Source organism: Mya arenaria, chromosome 16, assembly GCF_026914265.1.
Source record: "Mya arenaria isolate MELC-2E11 chromosome 16, ASM2691426v1".
NCBI classification, from domain to species: domain Eukaryota; kingdom Metazoa; phylum Mollusca; class Bivalvia; order Myida; family Myidae; genus Mya; species Mya arenaria.
The window spans coordinates 12,332,085-12,355,845 of NC_069137.1; the positions used below are offsets into that span (position 1 = coordinate 12,332,085).

The window sequence follows — 23,761 nt, forward strand, 5'->3', positions numbered from 1 at the left end:
GAATTTGAATGTGTTACGTACTTTAATGTAATGAAGTTAAGGGAGGCTATTACAGTGAAACGAAGTCAGAAATTTCAGAATTCACTTAATTGAGCAAAATAACAACACAATATTTTGTGTTATAGCAAAATTAACAAATTGCTAATACGAAAACTATTATCAAATGTCACGGCACATATAAAACAAATAAAATGGTACTCATTTTACGAGTATAGACTAATCGTCATATCCTGTAGACGTAACGCGGCCATTTTTAACAAAGTAAATACTCGTGGGATTTTTGGACGATTATATTGTGTGGAATTGAGGGAAGTTCGTGAGTCAATATCTATTTATATCGCTGACGCGAATTCGCCTTCTTCTTTGTATCAGCGAGCTTCATGCAATATGTCTCATACAAAACTAGTTAAATAATTTTCTCAGCTCTCCGGTAAACAAATGGTTGAAAAGGCTGGGCTCAATCCAAACAAACTTCTCCTATTTTACAGCTCAAAACAATATCTCGTCCATAAATTGAATGAACCGAATTATGCAAATATCGGCACACAAGAGCATTGCCTCTATAAACAACTATAGCCACATATATCCAAATAAACACAAGAAAATATCCAACCTATTGTACCCCAGTGAGAAGACTCCGTCAACTTCCATGCAAAAGACCTCGTCTACTTTCATGCAAATAGCTCGATCTACGTCTAGGCATTCCATCAGCAATGCTCAGATACACACAATGACTGATTATTCATCATATCAGATGTATTAACATTCAATAAGACACAAAACATTTAAAGAAAGATCGTCGCGGACAAAAAACAATTATATCGCGTAGAATTACACACGAGTGACACTCGAACAAGTTGCATATGTGTTCATTGACGAAATATTTCAACAGTTTTAAACTGAACATTTATTTTGTGTTTACTCTTTTTCGTAGTGAATATTTAGTCAGAAATCATTTGGTATTTACGGTATTTACTCGGTGGTGAATTCATGGCGCTATGGAGGACGTTTTGTGGTTTTGTGGTTGAAATAAGAATAAATTGCAGATTTATTGAAGATGAATGTCATACTGAACTAGTCAAATTCCATAGGAAATGCCGAGGATTGGCCCAATGATGATTGTAAAAGGATACAGTGCAAACTGCGGGAGACTTCTGTGACAACAAGATATCAGATATCACCATGACCTTGTTGTTATGCAATCTGCTGCCGAAGAAAATGCCTTGTTTGGGCCCGAAGAAGGCTTATTAAAGGATGAATGGCAAACCGAGGAAGCCCTTTTAACGACAAGATGTCGGAAATCGCCATGGTCTGGTTGTTATGCAACCTGCGGCCGGAGAAAATGCCTTGTATGGAGTTTGGAATACATTTTGGTCTAAGGTGTTGTGTTTTATGGGGTTGTGGGTTTCCCCCCAAAAGAAAGTTTAACAATTTCTAGTCCGAAATGTTGCATGTTTAGGGTATTTTATTACTTTTTTCTATGATACTGACATAAAAAGCAAACTAAGACGATTTCATGGGGCGCACTCCGAGTGTCCCCTCCACAAGCGCCCCCCCCCCCCTTGGATCCTCTAGTTATACTACTTGCCACTGACAAACGTATTCATTTATCTCTGTGATTGGATTGAATTGACTTATTCTACAATCTATTTTTCTTATCACACTTCAATAACATATTGTGTTAAAAGGTTTGTTCTCTTCTGTGCAGTGTGTTTTTCTTAATGTTATATGAAAGAAAGTGGTCCACATCTAGGGGTATTGATCCTTAATTTCTCTTATTCATGTTGTTGTTTCGTTTACCATGCGTTTCAATTGTAATCATTCACATCATTAATATCATCATTGTGCATAAACATCTCTTAAAAGTCTGCGTTTGAAACAATTCTGCATTTATCTTAGCAAAATCCCGTACATACGCCGATTCGGCCATTGTGTCCATTGCTGCAGTGCAGACGACAGCAAACGTGTATACTGTATATGTATAATACAAGTTAAGGGAAGCAAATCTTTCAGTGAAAAAAATAAATAGTCCCGTGGTGTCTGTAATGAAATCAGTACTCACCAATATTCTCCATTCCTTCACCGATATGCATGAAATACTATGGTATCTCATTAGCAGATGATAACGTTGGTCAATTGTCTGCCGCCGATCTGTTGTGCTATAATACATGTTGTTTCGGTTCAATATAAACAGGTTTTGTCATCGCTGTTTGTTAAGATATGGAATTTGAGTAAAGAGACATCTGCTTTCCATTTTGCATGTTTTAAACCGTAATAGACACACGCCTGTTTATGGAGAACAAGGCTTAAATTTTGTGACTGTAGCCCTGTTATATATAAATTTGTATATGCATATGGTGCGATAAGATCAATTGATTGACTATATTAATGCTGTTATTTTTTAAAGACCATGGAAACGATGATTCATTTTCATTCATTAAAATATACGTGCACAAAGATTTCATTCTTATCTTGTTTGAGTTGACATTCTGTAGATATGATATTTGAAGCGGCACAAGAGGTTTATACTTGAAAGATGCAAACAAAAATACAATGCATTATCATGTTTAAGTCATTTGACTTAAATTTGCCGACTGTGCTGTGACGAAAAAATTGCATACTACTGACTTTAATGATCAAAACAGATCAAAAACGTTTGATTTGTGTACAGATACAAATAAGCCGATATAAAAGGGTTTTTCACGTAGCTACGTGGCCACAAATTCCCTAGTTAAATTTGCGCATGAATATCGCTTATATCATTATAAAGGTAATACAGCTTCCATTCAAATGGTCTTATTTTCCCAACCAGCTTAAACCATCCACGGAAACATTTTGATTTTCAACAACTATGTACGGATATATTTTCAAATTTAGAACAGCTTTACAGTTTTTGTATATGATTGTGGAGAATTCAATTTATCCTTTTAATTGTTCATTCCCAATTACCTTTTTTGGTGAAAGAAATATCCAGTTAGTTATTTAAAGCTGCACTCTCACAGATATAACTTTTGCGGAAATATCTGCAAACCAATAATAAAAGATTGCTGACAAAATATCAAATCACAGATCTTCATATTTCCGTTCGAAAATAATGTTTTATGGCTTAAACCGTTACCAACGGTTTAAGAAAAATGCATTAAACATCAGTTGTTGAACTTAAATATTAAAATCTGCGATCTAATATGTTTTCGGCAGTCTTATACAACTGGTTTCCAAGACAAAAAATAAACAAAGTTGTCAAAACGTTCAATCTGTGAGAATGCAGCTTTTAAACACTAAGACAAAGGCAGATGGGAGGTCAAGCTATAATGCATGCATGAATATACTAACCAAGTTTTTATTTATATATGCTACTACAGACGGGACGATTATCCTAGAATTCTAATTCCCATTTAGAAATAAGGCCGATGAGATTAATTCAGTTCATTATCTCAAAAATGCCTGCACAAAGTCATCTGTTGAGTTAGTTACAAGATCAACCACTGAACACGTGAATAAATGTACAATGACAGTTTAAACCTTTTATACTAGTGCAAGTCATTTAAAAGGCAAAGGAACCCGAAGGTATTTGGCACATCAAGGCTTAAAATAATACATTTGGTTCGAGTAACCCGTTCCTACCTACGGAATAGGCGCCGACTTTACCGTTCAGTTTAAAAAATAATTGAAAAACTAAAACAAATGTTTTTTTAACACATAGCTTTAAACCTTCAATGGTTATACAGAAGATAACTTAAACACCATTCCGCTATGATAAAAATGACATTCTGATATAAACCTAACAAAAAAAAACTAACTACACTACCTATTTTTGAAAAGGATGTTACCCTAACCAAACAATTTTTTTCTTGGCCAAATAAAGAAAATAACTTTTACAATGAAAATATGCAAAATTAAATAATAATTGAACAGCCTTAAAGGGGCTTCACTCCGTATGAAAAAAAAGAAAATTGTCGAAACTGACATAAACTTGATATCGATGTGTATAAATGCATTGAAACTTACTATCTGAAGTACCACATAGTATACAACTAATTTATTTTTCGCAGTTTTTTCGATCATTTCCATTAAAAAAAAAGGTATGTGTCTACCAAGTAGAAATCATCCCTTATGCGTGATTGGCTAGTCGATGTTATCACGTGATATGCCAAGTAAAGTATGTATCTTTAATATTCAAACTTGGTATGGTAAGCCTTCGTAGCCAAGTGAATACAACTTTGGCGAACCCGGTCACCGACAAAAATATAATTTTACACTTTTTTTTACAAGTATGATATCAAAGAGTTAAACCTTTGTTTAAATAATTATCCTGAGATTCGTTACAGAAAATAAAATTGGTTCCAATCTGGTGTATAGTCCCTTTAAGCCATCATTTTCATATTCGTAATGTTGGTGAAAAACTGTACGCGTGGCTTATATCTAGTGCAGGCAGGGCAGGGAGAATTTTTTAACCTCGCATTATCTATTTGGAAATTCTGCAATGTATGTAATTCACGAGGTTATAAATTTGGAAATTAAGATAAGATAAGATAAGGCAAAATTAATTTTATGTTTATCGTCATCTGACCGCTTGTTTTGGGCGCTCAAGCCGAGGAAACACAGCCAACTCAACTGCCTACATATATCAAAGAACATTTGTAATAATTAGCATTATTGATAATCAGGGAAATTTAAAACACTGTCCTGTTTGGTTGTTAAAATATAAAAGATGGCTCAACGCTAAACATAAAATCACTTTAGTTTGGCCGCAACCGAACAAACTGATCGACCGAGGTTTACATTTAGAACATTGTAGATAATATAAAGCAAAAAAATATTCACAGAAGCCTTACTCGACGTCAAAGGACATGCTGTTCATTGCTATAGTAGTAAGCCTACTTATGGGCGGTTCTGAGCTTTTTTTCACAGATTGTCTGTCATTATTAATAGCAGAATCGTTTCGGAATGCTGTCATTTAATGAGCATATACACCTTGTTCGGTGTGCTTGATAATGGCTGAGAATAAATTATAATATATTTCAAAAATATCAACTCGGTAAAAAGTATGTTGTCAAGTATATAATCTTGTATATAACGGTTGTTGGGATACAAAATAAGTCACATCCAAATGTGTTCACTCATGCAAGTTGAATAAAACTGTATCAACATACAGGTTTGTTGTGCCTGAAATGCAACGATGTTGCCCAGCCGAGGCATTGTACGACAGTCGTTGAATATCCGCAGTTTCAGGTAAGTTAGTTTTCTATCATAACAATCTTCATTGGATGTCCGTAGTCCAACGTTCGGATATCTGCAATCTAATGTAAGAAGATTTTATCATCGTACAACTGTCGGTAAATGTCTGCAATCTGTTTTAAGTAGATTTGCTGAACGTATAACAGGCGCTAAATGTCTTTAATATGTTGTAAGTAGATTTTCTGAACGTATAACCGTCGCTAAATGTCTGCAATCTGTTGTAAGTAGATTTGCTGAACGTATAACCGTCGCTAAATGTCTGTAATATGTTGTAAGTAGATTTTCTGAACGTACAACCGTCGCTAAATGTCTTTAATATGTTGTAAGTAGATTTGCTGAACGTACAACCGTCGCTAAATGTCTTTAATATGTTGTAAGTAGATTTGCTGAACGTACAACCGTCGCTAAATATCTTTAATATGTTGTAAGTAGATTTGCTGAACGTATAACCGTCGCTAAATAACTTTAATATGTTGTAAGTAGATTTTCTGAACATATAACCGTCGCTTAATGTCTGCAATATGTCGTAAATAAGTTTTCTATTCGTACAATCATCTTAAAATGTATGCAATATATCTTCGACGTAAGTAAGTGATCTTATCTTAGAGCAGTCATACACAAATAGATTAACGTAAAACCGCTTAATGTTTGGAATCTTACCAAAGCAGAATTGATTAATTTACAAATATTCCAAAATGTTTGCAATCTGATCTAAGTGGATTTGCTAATCGTAAAACCGTTACTAAATGTCTTCTATTCGATGTTAGAAGATTTGCTATTCGTCCAACCGTCGCTGAATATCTGCAATCAGACGTAAGTAGATTTGCTAATCATCCAAACGTCGCTAACTGTCCGCAATCTGATATTAGGAGAGTGTCCTTATCGTTCAATTGTCGTTAAATTCCGTAGTTTAGTGTAATCCGTTCTGTCAATTGTTCAACCGTCGCTTAATATGCAGTATGACGTAATTAGGTTCGATAATTCCAAGAATATTGTTGAATGTCTGCAGTTGGACGAACGTTGGTTTACTTAATGCACGGCCACTGTTATATGTCCGTAGTTTGACGAACGTAGTTTTACGTACTCATCGACAAACGTTGAATGTCCGCAGTCAGACATACGTTATTCTGCTCATTATACAACCGTCGATGAATGTCCATTATTTAAAATGAGTTGATTTACTAATCACTGACTGTCAATAGTATGCCGTTATGAGATTTGCTAATCGTACAACGGTCGTAGCTTGTTCGCAATCTGAAGTAAGAAGTTTTCTTATCGTACAACTGTCCTTTTATGTCCACTGTGTGACGTCATCAGGAATACCTATTGTACAACGGTCATAGCATGTTTGAAGTTTTGCAAATCGTACAGTGTTTGAATGTACACAGTATGACGTAAGTAGGTTGACCAATTGTACACAGTATGACGTAAGTAGGTTGACCAATTGTACACAGTATGACGTAAGTAGGTTGACCAATTGTACACAGTATGACGTAAGTAGGTTGACCAATTGTACACAGTATGACGTAAGTAGGTTGACCAATTGTACAAAGTATGACGAAAGTAGGTTGACCAATTAAACACATTATGACGTAAGTATGTTTACCAATTGTACATAGTAAGACGCAAGTAGGTTGATCAATTGTACACAGTTTGACGTAAGCATGTTGACCAATTGTACAACCGTTGCTGAATGTCTTAAATGATAACATGGCTTAAAAAAATCTCATCTGTTCATCGAGCAAGACAATCCACGTATTTTTGGTGTCGTATCATGTTTGCCGATTTGCAAATTCTTTTCCAAAACAAACTGCCTTGTGTTTGCTTTTAATCCGGTTTAGATTGTTAATGTCATAAGTTAAATAAATTTTAGCTTTAAAATTATATCGCTTTTTGTGATCATTCATCATAGTTTAGTATCTCTTTAAGATTGTTTTTTTTTTCAGATATGTTACACTGAGCGATATGTGAACGATTTAATAGAAGCAAGTTATATATTAGGCTGTTCACCTGGAAATGTAAGTACCATTATACTTGATATAGACGTATTTCCTTGAGAGTCTCACGACCTACACGTTCCATTAGCGCCCCTCCAACACTTACCTGTTACACCTATAGATCATTTTCTTCATTCACTGTGACCTTTTCAAATCGCTGTATTTTGAAAGTTATCTTAAATAGACAAACAATTATTAAGCCCAGTATTTTTTTGAGTTGGGTAAATGTTAATGCTAATTAAATCAAGGTCGGTATTGAAAAAAACATCTTAAGACATTTCCGACTTAAATTATCAATCTTCTATCGTATTTTTGTTTTATGAGTATCTTGTTTCGGTCTTAAAGCCACTTTTAAATGATGTCTGCCAGTTTATAAAGGGTAAGCTATAAGTACTCATTAAGACAAGGGTAGATTCTAAATAAAATGAAATGTAAAATGTATGACGTCAATTTCCGGAAGTAGTTATTTAATATCCATTTCAGACTTGCACCAACATTACCTCAACTTCCCAGTTCAGCCGATGTACTCACTGCTGCGATTCAAAGTTATGTAACAATCAAGCATGTGGTGAACCGGGAAAGGTTTCAGCACACATTGTATATATTGTTACGGTGAACCGGGTAAAGTTTCGGCACACATTGTATAGATTGTTTCTGTGAACCTGTTGAGGTTTCAGCACACATTGTATAGATTGTTTCTGTGAACCTGTTAAGGTTTCAGCACACTTTGTATAGATTGTTTCGGTGAACCGGGTATGGTTTCAGCACACATTGTATAGATTGTTTCGGTGAACCGGGTAAGGTTTCAGCACACATTGCACAAATTGTTTCAGTGAACCGGGCAAGGTTTCAGCACACATTGTACAGATTATTTTGGTGAACCGGGCAAGGTTTCAATACTCATCGAATCGATTAATTTAGTAAACCGGGGAAGTTTTTAATCATTGGCCTCATCCATGGTACTTTTTCCGTTACACTGCATTTAAAATTTGACTGACAAAATCTTGTTTAAATGTGTATGTATGAGGCAGGGGAGACAATTCTTCTTCCAACTATATTGCATGTTAAAATTGAATACTCTTCTTTAGCCCAAATCTGTCATGTTCGCCACAGGCGAAGGGTCTAATTAGCTTAATTTTGAAAGTTGACCTGATACGGAGGATCGAGTTCAATTCGAGCTTTCACCGGAATACTTTTTTAACAGGAAAACAAGTAAAAACGTATGTGCATAACTTGCGCAACCAATGAAACCTGCTCATCGATTTTACATGATTACTATATTTTACTAGCCAATGTGTTTTACGCTAATGTATTTTAATACACATGGTATCGATTGCTTTGTTGAACGGAGCAGGATTTTAAAACACATTTTCTCGCTTTTTATTGGTGAACCGGGATAAAATTTTGATATTCGTTGTTATACCGAAGTAATGTTAAGTAGGCAATTTTTTACCCATGTTATTTGGGTGATAAGCAATTAGTGTTTGAGAAAAGAATCCCGGTTGTTTACACAGCATTTTGTTACCAAGGTGTTAGGTTTGAAAATGTGCTTTAATTTTATATAACGTTTTCAGGATATCCATCAGATAGGGGGCCTATTTGCTATAGCTGCCATAAATCGGTACCAGCGGGCAGATGTCACAATATTGACTTTTGTAGAAAGGGGGAGGTAAATAAAATATTATTATAAATTTTCAAACATGGCAGGGAATGTCCGGCCCTAATATCGAGTTTACACTAAGTTAAGACTTTTTCCGTCTCTTCAGGATACACAATTTTGATAATTATAATTATTGCATACTATATTTTTTAATCGTCATGAATTTGAAAATCTCATATGCAAATCGTACATGTTTGTCTCATTTTTAAGAATTATAGGTCAAGTATTAAACAACACGCTGTTATTCATTTTTTTTCAACTGGCATATTGTTGCGCGTGACTGCTAATCCCTGGCGATGGTAATTTACTTTTCTTACACATGCCACCCGACCGGACTTTTTAACCTAGAGATATGTGCTAAAAGATAATAAAGTTTCTTTGTAGCGATTCACAAAACTGTTACGTGTAATAATGCTGGATTGAGACCTGTTATTTACGACTGTTATTGTTGTCATATTCCCTGTGTTTAATTAAGTCTTGTTTTATCTGTGTCCATGTAAATCGTATTCCGAAATTAGTAAATCTCATAAATCTTTAAACCCAATGCATGTAAGTCCATAAAACGATGCTAACATGTTTTCTGCAGGAATGTAGCGTTATAGGAAAACACCTGTTTGGAACGACCGTTTTCACCTCCCAGTGCCAAAATACTTTTTAGTGTGCTTATTTAATATTTGTATACAAATGCATGCAATTTTTTAAAATGATTTTAAGATGATTTTGCTGCTGAACTCGTGTCTGGAAGTTCCATGGTTTTATAATAAGAAAACTTAGTACAATAAATATTCAGCGTTTAGTCATTAATACAATGTAAAGCACAGGGACAAGGCATATCAAACAATCAAATACTAACGATGTTTTGAGGCAAAAGGTATGGGCTTTAACGATGCTCCTGGCATAGACGCCACGTGTTTTCGTGAACTTAGATAACTCAGTAAGCGGCATAAAGCATAATAAGCGGTTAATGAAATTGGAATGTGTTTAAACATAAGTTGAACCGTTTTGTGGCTATCTAAAGACTGTTATCCATATATGAATTGTAGTTATCAGTGTATTTTTGATTTTCACAGCAATTTCGTAGATGCTGTGTGAAGGACATAAAATGTCGACCAGTGTTCACGCATTGCTTTTGTTAAAGTTCCAAACATTTCAGACATTATCCAAACCAATAATGGTCAGAGTCAGAGTATTTTTTTTAGATGTATCATCCTTAATATTTGATTCTTGTATTCACCGTGTAATCAGTTTCATGAGAGACAGTGTTTCAAAAATCGTCCGATTATCTTGACTGCCAACTACGAGGCACACAATAGTGCGTTTTGAACCAGAATGTAGAAATGCTGTATAAACGAGCATGTGCATCAGTACAACTGCACAATACATATTAACCATCATGTATATTTGCTTTTAGTGGATTGTAGGATGTCGTTAAATACTTAGGAATATAAATTTAAATCCTTGTGAGCAAGGGTAAACTGAATATTAAGTGGTTCTGATGCAAACTGTTGGATATGCTTCTGCGTGAACAAATTCTGGTGCAAAACCCACCTCGTGTCACATTGCTAAGCAATACATAGTAGTTCCTATTTTACTAATTGTACTGCGATGTTGTGCGTTATATGTGCAAAACTTTCGTATTGGCCATGGGTAAACAGATGTTTGTTATAGCGCACATAAAAACTAGTTTAACATGTACACGACCATGTTGATCACTGCAGCTGCCAATTTATAATACAAGACGAATGCAATGACGTCTCATTCTGCAAATTCACCAAGCAGTTAGTACATCCGTGAATGCAGTGCTATGATTGACAACTGGGCTTGTCCATGTAGTTTTTGTTGTATTATAAGTAAAGTTTGCCATGAATGGGTAGTACACCATAGCTGTTTGTATGCTGTTTTGTTTCTAATGTGGTATATTTTGGACCTTAAAACAGGATTGTGTTTTAAATGTTTGACTATAAGTCCAGTACCTTTATTTTCTATTGCAGTATTAAACATATGTTAGTGTTGCTGAAATAATTTTGTTTTGATATAATAGACAGTTGTTGTCCGTGTAAAACCGTTCGGGAATTTCAGGAAAACTCTTTCAATAAACGATCAAGACATTTTCACAATTTCTCGATTTTGATACTATCAATAAACATTCATTTAAGGCTTGTGGGGCTCACCATTCTGGTGGTCTATTGGTCTGAAAGCGAGATATTCTCAAAGAACGATCCTACAACGTCCATGACTGCGACTCGTGCTGTAACACTGATCTTTGCAATCAGCAATGCTTCGCACTGGGTAAGTTGCCATTAGTTAAAGGTTTGTTTTCTTCTCAACGATTGTGAGGAAAGTCTTATACGCTTTTTTTGCGGAACTCGGTAAACCTCGTTTCCGCAAAACACCCTACGCTCGGGTCGGAATGAACCTGTCTTACACGGCCATGGAATATACTTATAATATTTCTAACTGTGTGTCTTCTTTACCTCATAACAGACATGAATCGTTATATTCCTCCGTCAACTACAAGTCTGGGGCGCAACAGAAGGCACTGTGGTGCCATTTGTTTACCCCTTAATAAACTACCCAGGTTATATTGTTTATACATTTATTAATGTATATTATTGAATGAAAATGTACTTGCAAAGATTCGTGTTTTGTTCGTTCTGTTCGGATAACAGTTAATGGTGGCTGGGGCCAATGGTTTGACTGGTCTATTGGTTGTGGAAGTCAAACGAGGACAAGGGCATGCGATAATCCAACTCCTGATTTTGGAGGTCAGAACTGTACTGGGAACACGATCAACATTATAAATAGCACATACAATGTGTGCACATGTAAGAGATTCAAACTTTCTTTAAACTAAAATGATGACAGCATCTGCATTACAGTCATAACATTAACGACATAGTCAAGTTGAATACAGATAAACTCAATAAAATACTTTTTTTCACATTTGGACCTACTCTCTTGAAAAAAGTACATCTACTGATATCGTAAGTTGGATCATAAATATCAAAAGCACACCAGCTCCGATTTTTATTGTTGTTCAATATATTGTCAAAGCGTTTTTGTTGTATAAATTGCAGCGTATTGCTGTTATTACAGCGTATCCGTATATAAATTGCAGCGTATTCCGATTGCTCTGAGATACACAAAGTTCACCCAGACCTCCCTTCTTCAATCTATCTCATCACAACCTGGAACACAAGTAATCAAGCATAGGTGGTCTGTGATATGGATACGGACGGAGGGGGATGGACGGTAATGTTAATGATTTCATGTAAAGCTAGGAAATTTTGCTTTGAAGTCACATGCTGTGTGTTAAATGTCCTTAGTTACTGTTAAGACTAGTTTGTTTGTGTATATGTGAGTTTGCGCTTCCGTTTGTGATATTTTGTTACACGTTCGTATGGTGACTTCCAGAATAAAAATAATTCTTGGCAAATGTTGTATGCTTTCTTTCCCTACTATTCTGAGCTCAAGCGGTTATGTTTGGGTTTCTTGGCGCATATCGTATGCTTTCATTCTCTACTATTCTGGATCGTCTGTGTTCAATGGCCCATGTTTGGTTTTGTTGGTTTATATATTTTACGTTCAGGTCCAATGTCATTTGCATTCATGCAATAAAGTTTTGGTTTCTTGGTGTATATATTATGCTTAGTCTCATGCTTCTTTAGCATTCACGCGGTCTTGTCTGGGTGACCTGGTGTACATTGTATGCTACCATTCTAGTTCATCTGCATTCATGCAGTCATGTTTGTTTTGTGGGAGTATATAGAATGCTTATCTCCTAGTCCATATGAGTTCATGACGTCATGTTTTAGGTTTCTTGATGTACATTGTATTCCTACTCCCCTTGCTCTTCTGCGTTCATGCAGTCATGTTTGTGTTAGAAGTGTATAAAGTATGCTTTCTCTCCCGAATCGTCTCTGTTCATGTGGTCATGTTTGCGTTTTAAGTGTATAAAGTGTGCTTACTCTCCCGAATAGTCTCCGTTCATGCTGTAATGTTTGGACCTCTTGGTGTATATTGTAGGCTTAATCTTGGTTCGTTTGCGTTCATGCAGTTTTGTTTGGGTTTCTTGGTGTATAATGTATGCTTACTCTCCTGAATCGTCTGCGGTTATGCAGTCATGTCTGGGTTTTCTTGGTGCAAATTATTGCCTTCTTTCCCTTATCATACTGTTCATTTTGGACGTGTTCAGGTTTTTAGAATTGATGACAATACTCTGCATAAGCTGAATAAACAAAAGACACGACCATTGAAGCCTTTTTTAAAGTATTTCGCCTTAAAGGTACTATGGAGTAGTTTTCAATGAGCAAATATTACTTGAAGGATTGGTTTAAAAATGAACTTGGTCGATTTGAAGTTCAACAATAGCCTACATAGCCCAAATAGACCACAGTATGACATATTTGGTAGACTTATACATAGCAGCGGAGGGGGTCAAACTGGGTATGTTTTCAAAACAAATTAAACACACTTATAGTCCTATTTTTGCACATTTCAAATTCTATCAATTTCTATGTCAACAACGAGTTTTGTACATTTAATGTCCGCGCGTTTTTGTGACCTGGTCTCTTGATGCGCAATTAGTCGTAAAACACATTGGACCTCAATGGTTCTAAATCGCATCGTGTTTTACAGAGTTTTGATAATATTTTTTCAAACAGTTATTTATTTGTTTCGTGTACACTATAACTACATCAAATATTCATACATACTTGTACATATACCTGTTGGCGCGATTAAGCCTTTGACTCCTCTAACCTGCGGATTTAATATCAGGCAATTCAGTCCCCTGTGACTGTTCAAATTCCCGCTCCTGGAGGTTTCCCGTAAACAAAACTGTTAGTTATTTTTCAAAAAGCATACAAAGGACAATAGTATTCTTAAACGGATAATTTAGTTTGTTTCGGTGTCACTTAAATAATAACTTTGTAGTGAACAGAATGAAAAACAAGTGGTCTCGTATGACAGTACGTTTGAGAATACGCTGCTATATCGATGAGATATATAACCGTATAGTATATTTTATAGAAACAATAAGTACATGACAAAAACAGGGTTGTGTCTTGTTTTATGGTCAGTTTGAGTTAACAAACATAACAATTATACTTGCCATGAATCCTTAGTCAAATGTGTGAAGCATTGTGTCCATTCCATAAACTTTTTATAAGATATGATTAATAGCCTTAACGTAACCTTAAACTTTAACTCAACTTTTTTGTCAGTCAGAGGTTATTTAGGATCATACTCCGTTGTCTTACACAATTGTCGAATGACTCTGAACAACAATTGAACTAATTTTTAATTATCTGTTATAATATTTCTCAAAGTTTCAAGCGGTACAAGTCCAAGTTTCGACCTGTTTTCTTAAAATTATTCAAGATACCGTTCGCATGACGCAATTTCGAGTTCATCAGAAGAAATATCGAGTGACAAAGTTTAAATTTTGACATAATTGTTATGAGTTTTATATCTGGTATTTATGCAACCCGAATTATATAGATTGTGTTTGATCTCGTTCTAATTTAGATAAATATTGCGGTATATACGTTATATGTTTTCATCTATACCTATTTGTTTATAAAAATAGATTTGGTTCAGAGTGACATAAATCCAATCTGTTTCCAGGTTTTTCAGAATCGTTTTAACGGAAGTGTCGACTTCTACCGTAACTTCTCCTCCTACGAGGATGGGAATGGTTTCCGTGATGGGTAGTTCTGGCTATGTAAGATATCTGTGAATGATTTCTAGACTGACCGCAATATCAAACCCTGAGTGATTGTTCATTATAAAGATCAGTTTAGTCCAGATGATGGCAAATATGCGTACATTTACACTAGTGTTACTCGATAGGAGAATGAAACTTGTGGCTTAAGGAAATATGTTATACAGATTTATGTAAAATAATTCAAATAACCAATGCAATAATGTTTATTGAAGACCAAAAAATATATGTGTTGTCGCGGTTTCAAAGTCACTAAACCGCGGGATCTGCTTTTTCACATAATAAACCGGAACTCGTTGTAATATACTCGTTCACATTTATTCCATACAATCAAAAAGTCAATCAGTCAGCATAACAGAACGCAATTGAACGCTAAGGGATATTGGAACGTATGAACGTATGAACGTATGAACGGTTATCTGAAATAACCCAAACACAATAATCAAGACACATACATCATATACATAATAATAATCTAAATAATGCAATTAACATAGCAAATAGATGTTCACAGAGTATTGTCAGGACATTCAAAAATACTTAAAGTTACGAAAATGCTCTGAAGTTTTGTAGCTATCAAAAATTGCCTTAACTAACCTTTCCGTTATATATTGTAGATTAACTTCATTTATAAAAAAAAAATGTTACAAAATATAACTTACTAAACATTGGTACGTATTCCGATTTATTTAACAAAGCCCAAACATCCATTCATGTCTTTTCACTCGCACCTCTCTTACTGACCAAATTTACTTTCACCCAGACCCCTCGCAGCTGCCAGCCAATCAAAAAACAAAACGTTCCCATGGTAACCATGCTAAATATATTTTGTATACGTATCTTGCTTATCCCAAGCAAATAATCTAAACAATGGGTCTGATTAATTTGTTCTATTATTACTACAATGAATCATACTCGTTAGCGACCTACAAAGCTGATGAATTTAATAAACATATTCCTAGCTGCGGCACATGTGTGGTTAGGTTTACATCATGTAGTTCAGAAACAAGACGTATAACATGATTTGATATTGTAAGTTTTAGTTTTTAAAGTTGGACAATAAAACGTGAGGGTTTGATGCTTTTTCATATGTAGAGTCGGATAACACCAGCCAAAAATAGTTTTAAGGTCTTACTAACCTATAAAAATTATCATTATTACAGATTAAGTGCGTTTGCGAAAAGGTAATAGTGTCGACCAAATCAACGTCTCAATCATTGATCAGTTTTCTATATAAGCTATTTAAAGGTCGAAAGGAATACGCTGTTTAAAAGAGACTCGCTCATGTTTTTGCAAAATGCACTTTTTGTAAGACAAAGTTAAGCCCGGCAAATCATTTCAAGTCAAAATTATCATAGTAAAAGCATGAACCCGTGTACTTTTAATGCCAACAAGCAAATTAAAACAAACGTCTTAGAAATGACACCAGAGGCTTACATTGATGTGTGACCAATCAGCATGGAAATTTACCTCTTCATGTGGTGAACATTTATGCTACGTTTTTAATACCACGCACAGATAAATTGGTGTCACCATAGTAACCATACCTTCAGGAGAAGAATGTTTCCACAATAGAAGAAGGGTGGTTCCGAAATTATGTACACATAACCAAAGTTACATGTAGATGCTTTCGTATTGCCAAATGCCAATTTACGTTGTTCTGTGCCCTTGAATTTTTACTGTACCCATTTGCGTCACTTTGACCTTCCGAAATGTGTCTTTTCGTGGTGAACATTTTTACTTAGATATTTTAAAAACAAACACAACCAACAGCCAAGTTACATTCCGAAAAATCCAAAATAGTCTGAGGGACAGACGCTTGCTTTTACTAGTATATTGAAACCCGTACAACCCAAACTAGTTTGAGGGACAGACGCTTGCTTTTACTAGTTTATAGAATTCCGTACAAGTCAAACTCGTCTGAGGGACAGACGCTTGCTTTTACTAGTATATCGAATCGCCATTGTGTCATTTATATCAATCACACAGTAAGAAGAGTAGGACCATAAAACAGGTTATTCTACATTACTACACACTTGTTATAATCGATTATTAGTCTGCATCCAAGAGTAGGACCATTAAACCGGTTATTCTACATTACTACACAATTGGTATAATCGATTATGAGTCTACATCCAAGAGTAGGGCCATTAAACCGGTTGTTCTACTTTACTTTACAATTGTTTTTATCGATTATTAGCCTACATCCAAGAGTTGGACCATTTAACGGGTTATTCTACATTACTACACAATTGTTATTATCGATTATTAGCCTACATCAAAAAGTAGGACCATTTAAAAGGTTATTCTACATTAAAACACAATTGTTTTCATCGATTATTAGTCTACATCCAAGAGTAGGACCATAAAACCGGTCATTCTACATTACTACACAATTGTTATTATCGATTATAAGTGTACATCAAGAGTAGGACCATTAAACCGGTTATTCTACATTACTACACAATTGTTGTAATCGATTTTTTGTCTACATCAAAGAGTATGACCATTAAACTACTTACTTATACTGATAATGTTATAGTCTTGAAGTTCTTATTTATCAGCATATATTTATGAGTTGTTCACCTATTAGGATTGACCCTGATGCATGAGATGATGTCACAGACCACACACGAGTTACGAATCGATATAGAGAGAGCTAATGGAACCCTCGCATATGTGGTTTACCCAGAGTTCATGATAGATGCCGCCCCAACATATATAATGCGCATTGAAAACAGCACAGACTACGACGGAAGTTAGTCAAATTAAATGTCTGTTGTCAGATTAATACACATCGACATTGCAAAACTCATGTCAGCAATATGAACTCAAGTACTTTTAGTAAATTAGTTATTCTTTTTAAATCGCAGGGAGTTACTCACCAACAATGCTTATAAATATAGATATATATCGATACAATATCATGAGATCGGGAATTTTGCTTTGATGTTATGGTAGTATTCAAATTTAATTGAGGGTTTTACTTGAAAAAATATTTGACTTTCGACTCTGATCGTGGTCGTGCGATACGATCTTTAATTAAATATTTAAACTCTTACTTTCTAATGATATCTTAATAAATGCCAACTCATTATAGCTATTACATTGTTTCAGTTTCATCTACGGAGGCTGATTATCTCACGGATATAGACTATGGGGGAGCTGTAAATATGTCGTTCTCGACCTTTGATAGGGACAATGACCTATATGGCGGTAACTGTGCTTCCACATATCACGGGGCGTGGTGGTACAATATGTGCTACACTTACGCGAACTTGAACGTAGATTATCTGACACCTGGAAATAGTTCAAACCGTGCAATGTCCTTTGACAGTCATGAATCTTTAGAAACCAGTAGAATGATGTTTAGAACCATGTGACGGTGTCTAAAGAATCACCATATGATTGTATTTATTTGAAGTATCGACTTGAGTTATATATTTCTAGATCGATGTTCGCCAGTACGTGTATTCCATGTGATAAATTACGTTTTAAATGCTATGAACGAAGGCAATATTTTGCTTAAAATGAATACTTTAAACAAAAAAAAGTTTACTATATTTGCATCATATTTAATGCAAGGCGCAGTCTACCCCTCTTATATAGCGCTGTTTTCAGTCTTTTACTTGAGGTTGATTTAGAGTTTAGTCTCCTAAAACACATCGACAAACCTTTTTCACAAAACCGCCGCCTGATGTAGCACTGTCAAGACATTATTTTGGGAAAAGGTTTGTCGATGTGTTTGAGGACAACAATCACCTAATCAAATTCCGGTTATAAAACGAAGACGAGGCTCTTTGAGCGGCATAGACTGCGCTTCGTTTCATTTAAAACAGTGCAGAAATGTTGCCTCCTGAAGCAGCATTGGTGACGTAAGCTTTTGATGTCGTTTGATAATCATTAGTCTTTAAAACAAAGCTGTAGACTGATGTTCATAACCACGCGACGTTATGAAAAAAGAAAAATTACCAGATCATATTATGCACCAGGCAATTGTAACCACGATTCCCCCCAGGTCCGGAGTAGAACGGGGACCTTTTCTTTCGGTCCAGCCAAGCTCGGGTTAATCCCCATCCTGCCGGGACGAAATGCTGGTAAAATTCCCGCCAACTGCCCCCGCACCACATGGACCCTAGGTAAGGCCAATTCCTCGCTATTTTTGGCGCGAGCACAAACCCACCACAGTCACCCGGCACTGTCGGCCACCTCGAAGGTAAAAACACGGCCTATTTCCCCGGCTATCCCCGGTATACCCCCGGATCTGGTTACAATTGACTGGTGCATTACTAAAGAGATTATTACTCGAGCTCAAGACTCAAGATTGAAACACGTAAATAATTGTTGAATGTTACACTTAAAATATTATTTATTACACGTATAAGTTTGCTGTACATGTTGCTTATCTACATATCGTTTAAACCGAAAACGACATAACTTGATTGTTAATGCATCTAAAAAAGCCTTTCTAGATATCAGTCTCAATTATAGACTTATAATTCAAAACATTTTTGATTTATTAAATATATTGATATCGATTTTTTCATTGTATATTGTTAACCTGCAACACTTCAACACAGCTTATATAATGAAAACCACAGGACATGACCAGAAGCCCACAAATCGAATACAAACCCTGTTCAGAAGCACAAGATAAGTGACTAAGGTGTTCCGTGCCTTTTTAAATTGCTTGTTGTTGACAAACCAAATGCAAGCGCCATAAAATCGAAGGATGCTAAAGAATAGTTTGAGATTTTTCTTGTCGTATCTTAACAAATATTGAATATGACGTTTAGCTAAAATATAAATACAGCTTTATAAAATATATTAAATAAATGTTTGATATGTTAGTAATTTAAAAAAATTGTGAACATCTTGTAACAATTTATAGAAAAAATGTGTTATAAATGGGACTGACTGAATAAGTGATTGGGATAATTACAGTAGAAAAATAACGAAAACATTTATTGGCGCCAACAAAAGGCAATGCATCGATATCTCTTCCGATTCGGAAAATGCATCAATATCTTGCAAAGAGCAATGAATTTGTTTCACTAAATTTACACAATTATCCAAGAAATCGACTCGAAATTATATTAGCAAAAAGCTACGTTATATATGTTTTCTGCAATAATATCATTTAATGGCAAAATTTTAAGATGAATAGGCAATTGCATTGTCAGAAAAAAAAAATTTTACAACATGCATTGCTATAGCTTTGGTCTGTTAAAATTAGGCCTTCTGCTTTTGATCAGTCTTTGTATTTTCCACTGGATAATGTGATTGTCCTCGTAGTTTTGGATGTATTATTGGACGTGACTTATTATTTTTTGTATTGTCTGTGTATGGATATGAAATATGTATGAGTGTATAATATACATAATAAAACAGGTGTACCATGTTTGAGTGTCTTCTTTTTGACTGAATATAAATTCCAATCCAAGAACCAAAAAACAAGTAGACCTGGGTGTTACCTTTCTGTATGTATTACAACGTTATTCATTTATAAGGCTTGTTTATTATTGAACGTTTTTCGTGACAACATAATACAAAACAGTTACGTGATTCTCTTGATTGACTTTACTCAACAACGGTTAATAAAGGTTTATTCAAGGCTTTAGAGTAAGGTTGTGCACAAAAACCGGTTACATTTTACTGACCGTTCCAGGGCGGTACTTAACAACCCTTAATTAACACACCAAGTTTTTACCTAGTACTCGTTTATATGCACTGTGTTGTTTGCGATGTTTTGTGCTGTTGTTCAATGTTACCTATGTGTGATTATTTTGTGTGTGTTCCCTGTGCCACTAAACGGGGTTTATGTTTAAACATTTGGCTACTGTGTTTGTTTCCGTAGTTTTTGCATAGAAATACTATACAGAAAAAAACATTGACGAAAACTTTCGAAACTTTTAAACTTTCAAAACAGTTACACAGCTTTCATACATTCATTTCGGGCTATGGATATATCGGGCTGATATGAAGCATGTTGATATTCGTTGTCGTGAAAAGATGTCAACATCCGGTCGTGTATTCGAGATATATAACAACATGGATATGATCAGACACTCTATTACTAGAACGTATTTACTTTTGAGACAATCGTGGTCGACTGTCAACGTTAGCGCCGGTATTTATATATTATATAACAACATGAAATTTATAAGACAAGCTACAACTAGAATAAATTTACAGGTGTAACTGTCCTGAATAATCAACACCCGAGCAAAATTATTCATGTTATATAACATCCTGTACTGAATCGGACAACCTATGCTTACACGGTTACATTAACGAGGATGTAATACGTTCTGGTACGCTTGTGACCTCGTTCCGTGCACTACGCAATCAAGGTACAGGTATAGTGTTCATCCTTAGAGCTGCACATGTGAAAGCACGAAGTATTGAAATATAAGTGAACAGCGTCTTTAAAAGTAATTGTTGCAAACTACTTTAAAACTCAGCTGTAACTTTTATCCGTACGTGTGGCTAAACGCAAAAGTATACTTACAAGTCGTATTTCACAACCTCTCTATCAGTTATATAGATCCGTGCATAATCAACAAACGTAATATGTACTACTTTAATAACAAATAAGTGTTGTTGCTTCGTGGTATTGTGTGTCTCTTGTTTGGTTTCATATTCATCAGACAAGCTACAACTAGGGAAAATTTACCGGTGTGACAGTCCTGAATACAAACCTATATTCACATTCTATAGTATCCTTGACTTTATGTGACAACACATGCTAGGGTTCACTGGGTTATCTTGGTTATGAACGACCGATTGTTTTTACTATGATGATGTTCATATTAAATGCAATCGGAAGGCTCGATTTCACCATGGGCGGATTTCCGCAAGGCTCGAAGTCATCTTTGTGGTCCCAGGTACGAATATCACAAGTTGTTTTGTTTGCTAAGCTCAAAGTTGATAAAATGGTGATTATCGTTCTTTTTAATCGAAATGTAACAATTTTCGTATTTGTTTCAAATCAAGATTCTTAGATTGTTTGATTTATTTTCCTTTTAATTTAAAAACACATTTCTTCCCAGTAACTATCATGGGACATCGAACATAAACAAACAAGAGCACAATATTTTACTACAGCGATTAACTTGAACGCTAACTTTAACTGAAGCGTTTGACTAGAGCGCTAGATCAAATCAAGCGCTTTTCATAAAAGCATGAAACATCTCTTACAGCAAGCAACTACCGAAAACATGTACCAAAACGAAGAAAATGAACAGTGAGGTAACAAATGTCCGATGGCAAGAACATATCGATGTCGGACGGAAACTATAAAGTAGGTCGGGAAGCCATAAACTTTTTGTGTGACACTCTCATGTTCATAGTTTGTTTTATGTCCTGGTGGCTGTGCAATATATTTGTGTGACTTTTTTATCAGTACTTACGTGATTTGTTCTTATAGCACCACATGAACTTGTTCACATTGCGCGCAAAACATTGTCCATTTCTAGTTGGTTTAGGTGACCAGATAGATGAGGCGTATGCAACAGAATAACGTACGTTCGATTTGGCACTTTGGGGGTTAAATCGCATGTTTTGCCTGAAGAAGGACAAGGTAAATTTGGCTACATTGGTGATATTATAATTGGATTGTTTTTTTTCCAAACATAGGTCTGAAGAAATGGTAACACTAAGGTATTTGGCATGATACAATGCACGCATGGACTCAGTTTATTTAAGACTAAAAACTTCTAAAACAGGGTTTCAGATATTATAATTTAAGGAAAACTTTCTCAAAATTTGTTAATGGTCATTATAATCTTACATCAGAGTACAAAAGTAGTCTTTAAGCGCTGATTGCTTATAGTATTGCTCAACCCGATTTTTATGGTGATGTTTTAAAGAAATTTCTTAAAATCAAAATGTTTCCAGCAGGTATTTTGGCAGTTAGACTCAATGAATAACTTGGATTTATTTAACCTTGGATATAAAGGCAACACTTTGAAGAGTACTTGTTGTCTATTTTTTAAAGATGAATTTCTGAAACAAAATATAAAGGTGAGATAAAGCATCCTTACACAACTAAGCTTTCAGTCCTTTCATTTTATGAAAGTTTTGCTAATGCATTTAATCTTTAAAATCGTCTGAGGCTGGCTCTACTATTCTATCAGTCCTTTGATATGTGTGATCTTTAAACCGATTTGGGCTTACTCGGAATGTTTTGGCATGTGACGTCATTTTTAAAAATATTTTTCATAGGTTATCATTATGAAGAAAATATTATCTCATATATGTCGCTTTTATTTTTAATACTGTATTCTTTATTTGTTCCCAGTTTTAGTACAATGCTGCTTTTTTTTATTTTGGAACTCTATGATCGCACATTTTTAAACCTTTTATTTTATAAGGCAGACTGTGTGTGATGCTCATAGTTTCAAACAATGACTGCATCGTATCGTTATTTTTTTTTAATTAGGTTCTCTGAATTGTATTCCTCCGTCTGCAGATAGAGTTGGGTCTCTAATCCTTGAAGTACTTAAGGATTACCTATTAGTTTATTATCATTTGTTTAATTATTACGATTCATCAAGTTAATGCATACCTTCATATTATTTACCTTTTACGTTTGTTTTTTTTTTTTTTTTTTTTTTAGGATTGTTAAGATAAGAATATGGCTTTGCGGTAATACTGGTTTAAACCCACAATAAACTAACATTTTAATGACCGTTCCAAGGCGGTACCTTACAAACTATGATAAACATACCTAGTTTGTTATATAGTATATATGCACAACGCTGTTTGTGGAGTATGTGCTGTTATGCCATGTTTCGTTGTGATTTGTGTTTGTGTGTTATATGTCTGTGGTATTTACCCTGGGCCATAAAATGCGGTAATTGTTTAAACCTTTGGCTACTGAGCTTGTTTCTGTAGTTTTTCACATAGATATTGGTTGATCTGTGTAATCCTGGTGGACGATGACACAGCAAAATAGGCTGGAGGAGAAGTTGAGGATACCACAAGAAAGACAGATCAAGCTCATATTACTGTCAGACTTACTTCAAGGGATGAAAAGAGCATTTTTTCTGTAAACACTTGGCATGATACCGTTTTTCACATTCATCATAGCAGGTGTCAAATGACCGTAAAATTAGTAGAAAAATTGGGTAGCGAGGG

General features: G+C 35.1%; 1 protein-coding gene across 1 annotated transcript; it reads left to right on the forward strand.

Moving 5' to 3' along the window:
- Nucleotides 1–1,291: 1,291 nt before the first annotated feature.
- On the forward strand, nt 1,292–18,003 carry LOC128221406 (ficolin-2-like). Its single transcript, XM_052930018.1, has 8 exons — nt 1,292–1,349; nt 5,156–5,232; nt 7,749–7,809; nt 8,807–8,904; nt 12,109–12,147; nt 14,524–14,593; nt 17,214–17,378; nt 17,738–18,003. Exons 1-8 carry the CDS (start codon nt 1,292–1,294, stop codon nt 18,001–18,003), a joined length of 834 nt encoding a protein of 277 aa, XP_052785978.1.
- The last annotated feature ends 5,758 nt before the right edge of the window (nt 18,004–23,761 follow it).

Coding starts and splice junctions, on each gene's coding strand:
- LOC128221406 (XM_052930018.1), top strand. CDS start 1,292: ATGTCGGAAATCGCCATGGTCTGGTTGTTATGCAACCTGCGGCCGGAG. Junction 7,810..8,806: donor CAATCAAGCATGTGGTGAAC/CGGGAAAGGTTT, acceptor ATATAACGTTTT/CAGGATATCCATCAGATAGG. Junction 12,148..14,523: donor CGGACGGAGGGGGATGGACG/GTAATGTTAATG, acceptor ATCTGTTTCCAG/GTTTTTCAGAATCGTTTTAA.